The sequence below is a fragment of the Macrobrachium nipponense genome, chromosome 19 (assembly GCF_015104395.2).
Source record: "Macrobrachium nipponense isolate FS-2020 chromosome 19, ASM1510439v2, whole genome shotgun sequence".
NCBI lineage: Eukaryota > Metazoa > Arthropoda > Malacostraca > Decapoda > Palaemonidae > Macrobrachium > Macrobrachium nipponense.
In genome coordinates, this window is record NC_061088.1 from 22,556,334 (window position 1) to 22,569,212 (window position 12,879).

A 12,879-nucleotide genomic window follows, 5' to 3' on the forward strand; every position below is an offset into this window, starting at 1 on the left:
TGTTTGTATATTCGGCGATGATTTTAAATTTACTGAATTACTTAGTACTGTATCAACAATTTGCTGATTGAGCTCATGCCACAGCGGTAATATTTTTCTTAAACATAGATATATATATATATATATATATATATATATATATATATATATATATATATATATATATATGAAGGGTCTTCACTGTATTATCTTGAAGGATATAGGATTATTTTTCCTTTATGGTACTGGACTAGTAAACCAATCAACATTCTTCGATTTTCTTTACATAATATTTTTTTTATTAGACTATTCAGCTTAAATGGACTGTCGTTGTTTGCTATTCGTGTTGCTTTTGCTTCGGTATTCAGCTGATAATGTTGACATTAATCAGTGAATGGAATTCTATTTGTGTAATTCTGCGTCAAATATGAAGACACCATGCCGCGCTCTCTTTTTATTAGGAAGTATCATTTGTTTTATTACATTTATATCAGAAAGTTATTTGTCAGGAAGGGATAGAGAGAATTAGGGCGGGCCAGCTAAAACAGCAGAATATCGGGACAGGCGCATTTGATCTTTATTGTTGACGTGAGTCATACACCTTATTGTTGACAGACGACACAATTTTGACAGGAAGGAAATGGTTGAATAGTGTATCAAAAACCTCCCGTCGGACCTCCAAAATGCTGGAAATGATAAGGATATATCGGACTTAAATTACAGGTAAGACCTTTAAGATCAATTACAACCTTTGCTTGTATCGAGAGTATTTCTGTAACTGTAAGATTATGCATTTGTTCAGTAAAGGAAATTGTAATGTTGCAGTGCTCAAGTGTTTATCTAGACTGTTTTGACAGACTAAGGAATGAAACAGACGAGTGGTTTTAAAGTACGTAACAAAGCGCAATACAGATTAAATGTTTATTTTCGAATGGAAGCGTTTCATGGTTTGCTTGTGAAAAGCAGTTCGTAAATATTGTGAATTTCGTCATCTTTATATGACCATAGCTACAGGCATACCTAGGTAGCCTTCAAGACGTACCGTTAGAGACGCTTAGTTTTTATATCTTAAAACTAAGCAGGCTGAGAGTTAAGAGTTATATAGATCTACCAAAGTATTGATTAGGTAAAAACATAAGCCTTTGCTTTGTGGGCTAAGCAAAATTATTTTATGGGTAAGGCCAAAACACTTTTTGCCTTCTTTAAGAAGCAGAGTCAGTGAATATTTTGGGGTCAAAGGGTCTTTGCCTCCCTTTGGCAAAGGACAGCTTAGAATAGGTCAAGGAGGCAGGCAGGGTGGATATAACAGTTGAACATAATTACTAATTATATTTCTCACGCACTCAAAATACATTTGACCATTAAACCTAGGTATTCACAAATGCATTGTGTCAGAAAAGTTTGTATGTGGCAGAAATGATGACGTTCGCTGCTTATGTATGTTACCATATTTACACTGAAATACTATTTTCCATTTTCTGTATAGTCTAAAGTTGAACATTTCTGGTATTTGTTGGGCCATCAAAGAATTAACTGCTTGACCAGGTAGAACAATACCCCAGGGTAGGTTAGGTTGGGTTAGAATATATCCCATTCATTATGGCTGGTTATTAAATATACAGTTCATTGGTTTATCCTTTTATTTTTCTCCCGTTCAAAAGTGCTGAATTGTATATATATATATATTTGGAATTTCACATGCTTTGATCAGTTTCAATAGGGGTAAAAAACCGACTGGACTAGCTGATCCAGTTTTCACCGCTTGTGGATCCACCCTTCGAAAAAGTATTTTAACACGTCCTGACACTGGAGATGGGCACCAGTCACGAGTCATCGGTGGTGAGAGCAACAGCTCGAGACCTCTACTATCCTTTCGAAGTAAGTATTTTCTCCAAAGTTCGAAATTAAGGTCATATTTTAAGATTAAACAGAGGTTAATGAAAGTCTAGCCATGCGCAGTGCAAACATACCTACATGACGCTTTCAAAATTTTTACTTATAACACCAACAATTTAGAAGATTGACGCCATCTCGATGTTTGCGGAGTCGCTTGGTTCAATAAACTTTCCATTCCATGTGCTAAATCCGCACACCACTTGTACCCATAAACGCTGGGGCACTTTCTTCACAACAATCGTCAACAATGACACCAACTGGGCAGATCCAAGGAAACTACGATTTTTTGGTAGAAGAAGAAGAAGAAGCGTGCACTAGATAATTATTTAAATAAATAGTTAATTGGCAGTATAAGGTCATGAATTGCATAAATTTTTTACATATTCATGATTATTAATTTGAAAATATTCGTTGTTGAAAAAATAGATTCCTGACTCAAATATCAACAGTTTTGCTATGAACAGTACCTACGGCGTTGTTCGTGCTCTTCTATTGTTTATCAGTGTTGCCAATAGGTATGTGTTTACCCTCCAAACTGGGTATAAGACTTACACAAAACTGGGGAAATAAGTGAAATTAGTGTATCTATTTGTAGTATATATACATATTAGAGCAATTTTATCATTATTGCCTTACTATGACAACTAGAATTCATGGAAACAGTTTGTAAATGCATCGGCGTATGTGTGAAGCTCCACTAAATTGGCAACAATGACATTTTGCCGTCGTCTGCTCGTATCTACTTTAGAAATATCTGTAATTTTTCTGGGTTAATTTGGTTGCAAAAAAGGGATAATAGACATGAATTAAATAAACATTTTGAAGTAACAAAGTAAAGTTAAACTAAATAATGAGTAAACTAAACAAGGGAATAAAGCTTTGCACCTCATAAACCATGTAGTCGCATTAAATACTTTCAGTAATATAGGCAACAAAATGTTGTTTTATTGTGCTGATTACAACTGCAATCTTGAGTAAAATCAATAAACGTTACATATATACGCTAACATTGTTCAAATGAGTGCTGGGAAGGCTGGGAAAGATATTGGATCCTTGGCGGTTATGAATGGCACCTCAGTCGGTGGACACCATATTGGATTTTTGGATTTAAAAACCGCCTTGAAAACATATTTTATGAAGACCTCACATGCCTATTTTAGTTCGTATGGTGCTTTCATATAACACATTATGTTGACAAAACTTCAATCTTTTGAATGGTATAATTAAAGATGTAATTGTTTCTTGTTTCACCAATTAAATATAGAGTGAATAAGGCTGATCCACACAATGACGATGAATCCACTGTGATGTTTCCCCTTACTGATTTTTTGTGAAAATTGAGTTTCTTCAGTTGTTGTTCTCACCTTTATCTAGATTCTGTGGACTTTTCTCCCAAAATCAATACCAGAGTCAGTCAAAACATATGAAAATACTATACAAATTAAACTAATTTGGAACTGTTAACCATCTTAGTGTTGAGATGAATATTCACTGGTAGGAAATGATGCTCTAGATTGTGTAAGGTAAGAATTGATAGCTTAGTGTCAGTAGAGTTATATGGTGCTTGACAAAACGGATAGAAACATTTGTTAACTTTTACTAAGATAATTTGTAACATAATGCAAATAAAATCTTTTGATAATTCTTCAGTTAGGGTTTTGTTGCATATGCAGGTATTTGAAATGGTTTTAGTTTTGTCTGCCCCGTGACCAGTTTGCTACCACTGAAGTGCTGATTTACTCCTTATACAGATGTTTTCACCACTTTCATGGATCTGTCCACCCTTATGATGAACCCTTTCTTGGAATTGTTTACTCGAGGCTATAGGCTCTTGGCAGATAACACCTAAGATTATTTGATGTGATTCTTTGCCTACTAAAAAAATTATATAGCATTAAGATTTGGTGCTTGTCTTGCATATTTGAGAGAATTGCAGTGTTTTTATTTATTTGAAGAAAAGGGGCAGTATGATTATTATGAATAAGCTGTCATTTAATGGAATGAAAAAATATTAATAAAAAAAGGAAATGTATTACCATGCAACCAAATAAAAAAAGTGTCTTTGGGCTGATATTATGGAAGTTATGCATTTTTTTTTTATTAAAGGCTATTGATAATATGAAGTTTAGTCTTTTGGGGCATTTGTGTAGCTATTGTTGATATCAAGTCTTTTAGGGCATTTAGTACAAAATACTGCCTACAATAAATGACTTTGATGCATATAACATGTACAGTACTACAGGAACAATAATTAGAATCTGAATTCCTGACTACATATCTCACTGCGTGCATCAGTGGCTCTTTTACGTCTCTACTGAAGAAAAGAATGTTTAACCTCTGTCTTGCTATTGCACTACAAATAATTTTTTCATTCACTGCAAAGACTTTTTAATGATGCTATTACCCCAACCTGGAATTTTACATATACACATGTACTCTGTTAATGTCTGTCTTTAATTCTAGTTTTTTTTTTTGCCCATTTTTGCCTTACTTCTTTTATTTTCTATTAAACTCACTCTTTTGACATGTTCTCCCATAAATCAATCAAATAAATAACATATACAACCAACCACACTAAATCCATCAGCTTGCTTTGGAATATTCATGTATACTATGAAATGATAAATAATCTAATGGACTCATTCCTGTACTGTTTTCTCCTTTTAAAGTATAATTTAGTACTTATAATATTTTTCCTTGGTAACCATACACTGTATTTCCAGCAGCAATCCCTTTTCCGAGCACATTTCCACAGACACTCCATTTTCATTTATCCCATGTCTGTCAACAATGCCATCTTCTCTATCATCTGCCTTTGCATTGAAATTTCCTAGCATAGCAATCCTTTCGTGTTTACCAAATCCCTTGAATTCCAAATTCAAACTCTCCCGGTAGCAGATTTACGCTCTGGTTCTTTTTCTGTCCTGGTCCATACACACTCAGTATCTCAACTTTTTTCCCCACAATACTCAGCATTACCCATACAGTTGTCAAATTAACACATTTGAACTCTTTTTACCCATTCCCAGAGTCTCCCACATACCAAAGGTGCTTCACCTTCCGTAGATCTACACCTTCGAGTTGCTTCAGACACAATCACTGCTGTAAATTCCTGAATGCATTGCCCTTTTACCTTTGTGTCACCCAGTGTGAAAACATCCAGCTTCCATTCCTTAAACAAGTTTGTTTTCATACATTTCTTCTCTTGTGCACAACATCCGTATTATTTTCATTGTGTTCCTCAGAAGTCAGAATGTGATTACCATTGGCATGATGTGGAGGCTTATTTGTCATTTTCATGGTATATCCTCCCCACAAAGGGGTCTGCAACCCTTCAGAAGGTGATCCTCTGCCTTGGGATACATTATAACTGAACTACATACCATTGGCACTTCACGGGGCAAACAGGTGATACCACCTTATACCAAAGCAGTAACAGTCCACAGCAAAGATTAACCTTACTTAGTAGGTGATCGTCATTACTTCAGGATATATACTCATCTGCCATTCAGGGAGAATTTTCTTCACTATGGATTTCACAGCCCTTTATTAGGCATTTCTTTGCAGTTATTGGAATCTGAAGCCACTGGCATTTTTTAGGGCAGCTGTAAGGGTAGTACCTTGGTGGCACTCAAGGTTTAATTGGCTGACATACATATGTATATACATACACACACACATACACAGTAAATATTACAGGGTTAATGGAAGATTAGCTAGCTAATAGTTTATGTTTGATGGGATCATGGAAATTATGATTATATTTTATTTAGTAGCAACAGTAAAGGGTTGTAAAGTAATATAAAAGCCTGCATTTATAATGATCTGTATGTGAATGCACATGTTTTGTAGTAAGTTGTAGTAGTACTTATCAAGTAAGTATTTTGCGTAAGAGAGAGTAAAATACTGGTACATATTATGTGCCATTTTGAACACTGTATCTTGTTATTTTGTTACCTTTGAAAGAATGAAGGGTTTAACAGAAATGAGAGAACCTCATGTAGGTTAAGATGAAAATGATTTTTTTTTTGTGTGGTGCCAGTTGATCAGCTTATCTTGGAGACTCTTGTGTCCATATTGTACCATAAAATAAGCTGCCTATCTATTAGACACTGAACTAGCCTTTTGATGGTTGAGATGCTGCATTAGAATAAATTGTAAATGTCATCTGTTTGCAGTATTAAGTGGACAGATCTACGGAATTTTGCATGTCTTATTTTTAAAAAGGTAAAGCTGAAAATTGCATAATCAGTGGTGTAGGTATTTGCAGATGTAGTAAAATATTTGATTAAACTTTGCTATGTTTTTTGACAATGTCAGTGCTCTTACTCTGTATGGATTGTGTTGCTATCTCATTTTTCTTATTGATGTTATGTCCATGGCCAATGTAAAGCCTATTTTAAATGTGGTAGTGTTAGTTCTGACTTTAGATTGATAAAAAATAGATTACTGATTTTCAATTAGATATTCACATATATTATGAATAAAGTGCTGTATGGGAAAAAAGTCTTTACATTGATTGTGTCTGTGTACAGTAGATTGTGAGTTTTTCCAAGAATTAAATGGTAGCCTTTCAATACTCAAATGATCTTTGAATTTTTTTATGTATATGAATCGGTTCCCTTGATCCCCACAGCGGAGGAAAATATGGGAAGCATGTCAGAATTACGTCCTCTCCTGAGGGAGATGAAAGCCCACAGGTAATTTTGCATTTTGAGTATGTGACTGCGGCCTGCCAGCTTGTTAGGTCGTTTAGCGGGTAGTAGTATTGCAGCCCAGTCAGCACTTTTTATACATACATATTATACATCTTTAGAGCTACCTCGCTCGGCCAGAAGCAGATCTGTAAATATTACTCAGGTTTGGTCGATGTAAATGACCCTGATTTGAGAGAGATGTAAGAAAATGTTTGGAGATTCCCTCAGGCAGTATCTATATGTAAAGCACCATTTTATAAATACCTTTGTCAAGTAGTTCAATTTAGGTCATTATGATGAAGCTGTCCTGTACCTGTAGCAAAGTGCCTCAGCTCTGTAAATATACAAGTGCAGTATGTGGTTGTGTGAAAGCCCTCAGTATTTTCATTTCAGTATTTTGATGTTTTAGCATTGATTAAGTAGTCCAGATTTCTTTGGGTTTTGCTCAACTGCTGGTTTTGTTTTGATAATGTTTCTGTATTCTTACTTTGTTTATGCTTCTTAGGAATATTTGCAAGCAGAGCCTTATTTATTCATGACCCTATATCTTTCTTATTGCCATTATTTAAAGCCTATAACGCTTTTTTGTACATTGACCAGGATGTTAGTAAAGGTTGATAATTCAGTAGGCATTATGCAAAGAGTAATGTTACAGTAGATTTTTGTTGAATATTTTACATTAGCATTTTCTTAATTTCTAATACGTAACACTGTTTAACTGTAGTATTTTTAGAGTGATAACACCCGTAAAGAACGTTATTTGTATGATTATGGTTTATTTCTTGGGTTTATCATATTGTTTGATCATTGTAGGCAGTCTTGATGGGCATATCATACACCATTGCTTTACAGCAGTGTCACAAAAAAAGACTTCAGGGATTTTTCAGTGACTTCGATTTTTGAAACAATAAGACAGTATATTGTATCACAGTTAAAGTCCTACACATATATGCTTTTGTGACATATGCATATCTGTATAGGGTAAAAAGCAACATTGGCTACTCCTGCAAAGTTGATAAAAAAAAAAGTTATGAAGAAAAAACTCATGTGACACTGCCATGATTAGTAGATACCCTGGTAAATGCAATTCACATTTTCATTCACCGTTCACTGACTTAAGTTGGTTTGTTGTTACCCTGAGTTTTGGATTGTTGCCTAGTTCTGTGTTGTAATGATTCACACCTTTAGAATGTCTTGTGACATCCGTTTTATTCAGTCGACATTCCTGTTTAAGTTGCACACAGTGGGCTTTGCTATTCCCTCATGCTTTTGTTTCCCAGCTGCTTATCGTTTTCAAAATGTGTTACTACTTGAACCGTAATGCCTCGGCTGACTGCCACAAAATTATATGCTTGATCTGTAGCTTCCTTGTGTGCAATTCACTGGTTTGTCTGTGGTTTTGATAATCGTGTGCTGCTTGTTAATATGAGTTTTTGACTGGCTGATTTCATGGATATATTTTTGTGCCCATCACTACAGAATGTTGGTTAAAACTATATATACTTTCCGTTTCGTTGATTTTAGAAGATTGTGTAGTACATTTTCAAGATAAATATTTTGAGTTTTCAAGTGAGAAAGGCGAGCCCTAATTCTTTGGGAGATGAACCATGTTACTTTATAATGGAAACCAAGTATAAGCATATAGAAGTTGAATGAATGGCTGTAGGAACCCAATTAGGACTGAAGTTTTTATGTTCTGAAATGTTGTTAATTATACTGCGTTCTAGACACTGCATTATGGAAGGTTCTTTATTACAGAGCCACATTTCCCTGATTATTGTAGATCTAAAAGAATATTCAGGTTTTTACTAAGCCCAATTAATTCCCTGTCATTTGAAAAGGCGCAGGAGCTGAGATTCAGTGAGAGGCAAATCCAAGTGTAAGATGGATTGCATTTTCTTCGTTGCTTCAGTAATTGTATGTAATCCGAAGTATGTTTAAAATGCTATAAAATGTGGCCCAGCGTTTAACTTTGTATACATATGACACACATACACCTTTATCACTGTACAACACTATAGCTGCTTGTATCAGTTAGGTTAATAGAAATAACTTTGATGCGACAATCATGTAGGTGTCTTTCTTTCTTAGGGCATATAGTTCTACTAGGTTATTTGAAATTAATCTAATTTAGGGCTTTTTTCTATTTAATTTCAGAAAATGGTCATATGTTAAAGTTTAATTTTTTATAGTTATTTCACTGTGAAATCTTCTCGCATGGCATATTAAGTTTTCTCATTGAAATGCAAGTACGTATAGATTTTGTAAGTTACAGCAAAGTAGCTTTGTTAAGTACAGTCGCTTGATAGGACTAATCGAGTTACAGTCTCGCTGAGATCGCTGTAAGTAATGTTGCCCCACCCAATAACAGTACCCGAAGAGACTGGTTGCAGTATTTGTATATAATAGATGAAATACCTACAAAGCGATGCAGTTGGCAGTTTCATGACAATGACCTGGTTAGTGTAGCATTAATCGATTTGTAATTGGCGTCAAGCTGAATGAATAGCTTTTGCCTGTAGATAGACTCCAAGACTTAAAAACTATAGGCACTTTTGAATATTTGAGAACATGCAGTATCGTAGCCCCTTTATGAGAGGGACCAACATCTGGAGAGAAAAGTACAAAAAAAGTAGGATGTCGGCAACCTTTTATTGAATGTTGACACCAGCTGGGCTGCAGTAGGGTTTGATGCTTGAATGTAAATAATGACCAACAGTTTTCCTTCCAGTTTCGATTCCCAGTTCCTGTTTTATTCTCATTCCATTTAGTGTTTTGCATATTCAGTCAGTATTGTATTTTTCTTTTCCTCTGCCTGTTTTGAGATAACTATACCGCTTACTGTTAGCCGCCTTCTCGTTCTAGCTAGTGAGAGACGTACTACTACTACTACTCCCATATGATTTTAGTAGACGAGATTGTCTTATATATTTACATACATTTATTTATTTATTTATTTATTTGTTTTGCTCGTGGTATTTCATGCCCTTAAGCCTTTGCGAGAGCAGGGGTTTTGTTTATTTTAGCATGTCTGTAACTTTGCTAATAAGCAAGGTTTATTCACATTTGAAGTTCCCTTATGCTTCAGTATAAGTTACATAAACATACTATATATATATATATATCATATATAGTATATATATATATATATATATATATGTATATGTATATGTTATATATATATATATATGTATATATATATAATATATAATATATATATATATATATATTTCACTATATCGTATATGTATATATATATCGTATATATATCTATAATCTACGTATATGTATATTATATATATACGTAAGTATGGTATTATATATATAATATATAATAATATTATATATAATATATATATATATATTATATATTATATATGTATGTATGAATGTATGTATGTATGTAGTAGTATATAGTATATACTATGTATATATGTGTGTATATATACATATATAGATTAAAAGTATAAGACACCTTTATACTTCCAAGGCATTATTGCTACAGGCTGAGTGAATTTTGGTTTTTATTATTATTATTATTATTATTATTATTATTATTATTATTATTATTATTATTATTATTGAACTGATACTGTCCGTCAGCTCTGTTCGTTGAAGCCACTTGTGTGTAGTGTGTGCTGTTCCACCTAATGTGTAATGAAGACATGGTAATGAGTTGAAGTCATTATTATTATTTTTTTCCACTATAGAACACACGTCCTCAGACGTGCTTGATACCAGATCACATATAACTGTGTCTTGAGTTTCAAGAAATAGGGATTGTTGATATAAGATTGTATTGTAACGTGCTCAATGATGGTAAAGTCTTGAATAACTAATGATTCAAAATTTGTAACCTGTTGGATTTTTTTTATTCTCTCTCTCTCTCTCTTCTCTCTTTCTTCTACTCTCTCATCGTCTCTCTCTCTCTCTCTCATCTCTCTCTCTCTCTCGCCGAGAAATCTCTCATCTCGTCTCTCTCTCTCTGGTATTCCTGTTTGTATTGTTTTATTAAAAGTCATGTAAATTTTGATTAATAAATCTCTCTCTCTCTCTCTCTCTCTCTCTCGCCTCTCTCTCAACTCGTCTCTCTCATCTCTCTCTACTCTCTCTCGTCTGCTCTACGTCTTCTCTCTTGATCATCCTTTTTGATTTATTATATTTTAAAGTAATGTATTTTAATTATATATTCTCTCTCTCTCGTCTCTCTCCTCTCATCCGGCCCTTGCTCTCTTCTCTCTCTCTTCGGTCTTGGTATTATGCCTGTTTTGTAGTGGTTTAATTTAAATTTAAATCCTAGTTTTTAAATTTTTAATTAAATTCTTCGTCTCTCTCTCTCTCGTCTCGCTCTCTCATCTCATCTCTCTCTCCTCTCTCTCGGCTCTCTCTCTCGTCTCTCTCTCTTTCTTGGTATTCCTGTTTATATTGTTTATGGTAAATCATGTATGTTTGATTATAAATTCTCTCTCTCTCTCTCTCTCTCTCTCTTCTCTCTCTCTCTCCATCCTCCCTCTCGCTCTCTCTTGTATTTCCCTGTTTGATTGTTTATTTAAATCATGCATTTTGATTATAAATTCTCTCTCTCTCTCTCTCTCTCTCTCTCTCTCTCTCTCTCTCTCTCTCTCTCTCTCTCTCTCTTGATCATCCTTTTTGATTATATAATCAAATAATGTATTTTAATTATATATCTCTCTCTCTCTCTCTCTCTCTCTCTTTCATACTTTTTGTATTGTATGTAAAGGTTGTGTATTGATTATAAATTCTCTCTCTCCCTCTCTTTTGATCATTTTCGTGTTATATATTTAAGTAATGTATTTTGATTATAGATTCTCTCTCTCTCTCTCTCTCTCTCTCTCTCTCGTCTCTCTCTCTCTCTCTCTCTCTCTCTCTCTCTCCTATCTTCTCTTGATCACCATATTATATATTAAATAATGTATTTTAAGATAAATTCTCTCTCTCTCTCTCTCTCGCTCATCTCTCGTCTCTCTCTCTCTCTCTACTCATCTCTCTCTCTCTCTCTCTCTCTCTCTCTTTTAATCATTTTCGTATTGTATATTTATGTAATGTATTTTGATTATAAATTCTCTCTCTCTCTCTCTCCTTTACGAATCCTTCTGGTCTGTAAATTGGAATTTACAATTATAGACAATATTATCTTATTTTTGGACAGTATTTTTCATAAGCTTCACTGTATTCTTTTAAACTGGCCATAATCCTTCCTTTATAAATAAATTCCTAAATGTAATCACGGTATCATTTATAGCTTTACCCAAAAAAGCTGATAATTAACCGTTAGTGACACACTGTAATTGTGTTTATGAATGGAAGATGGTTTATTATTTGATTTTTATGCTTTAGTAAGGTTTTATATAATATATATATATAGATATATATATATATATATATATATATATATATATATATATTGCATGTATATATTATATCTATATATCTATATATATATATATATATATATAACTATATTAAATATATATATAATCTATATATATATATCTAGATATATCTATATATATATATCATATATATCTATAATTCTTATATCTATACTATTTATATATATATCTATCTATAGCATATACTATATATATCTATATATTCTATCTATCTATTATATATATATATATAGATATCTATATATATATATATATATATCTCTCTATATCTATATATATCTATATCTAGATATAATATTCTATATATATATCTATATAATATATTTATATATCTATATATATATCTATATATCTATATATCTGCAGTATTCAATAGTCTATATATATATATATATAGTATATCTCTATATATCTTATCCTATATCTACTATATCTATAGATAATAATATATTATAATGTCATATATTCTATGCTATATTCATCTACTATAGCATATATAGATATCTATAATATATCTATATTATTATGATTTAGTATTTCTATAGATATATATTATATTATCTTATATATTATAATATCTCTATAGATCTATCTAGAATCTGTAGATTTTTTATCGGTTTTTATATATGATATAGATATCTCTCTATATTATCTATATATATATAAAATAGATCTATATATATATCTATATATATATATATTCTTATTATATATATATATAAATATATCTATTATATATATTTAAGCCATTCTTGCCATTAGAGTGTTTCTTACTATTAAAGTGTTTACTGTCTGTGGGTCATAGTTACGATACATTGCCTCTTGTGCTGGACTGCTAAGGTGTGCTTCAAGTTCCTGTAAGCTTTTAGTTTTCTGTAGAAGAAAACTATTGA

The 12,879-nt window shown here is 32.7% G+C and overlaps 1 protein-coding gene across 3 annotated transcripts in view; it reads left to right on the forward strand.

Moving 5' to 3' along the window:
• Nucleotides 1-560: 560 nt before the first annotated feature.
• Nucleotides 561-12,879, forward strand: part of LOC135214977 (transmembrane channel-like protein 7) — a 112,569-nt gene continuing 100,250 nt past the window's right edge. For 2 of the 3 annotated variants that reach the window (XR_010314536.1, XM_064249483.1), the window contains exons 1-2: nt 589-702; nt 6,512-6,575. Coding sequence is in view for 1 of the 3 variants with exons in the window: in XM_064249483.1 (XP_064105553.1) it covers nt 6,523-6,575 (53 nt within the window). In the remaining 2 variants the exon portion in view is untranslated. Of the gene's footprint in view, nt 703-6,511; nt 6,576-12,879 lie in introns of all 3 variants that reach the window. The other variant, XM_064249492.1, reaches the window with a different exon arrangement.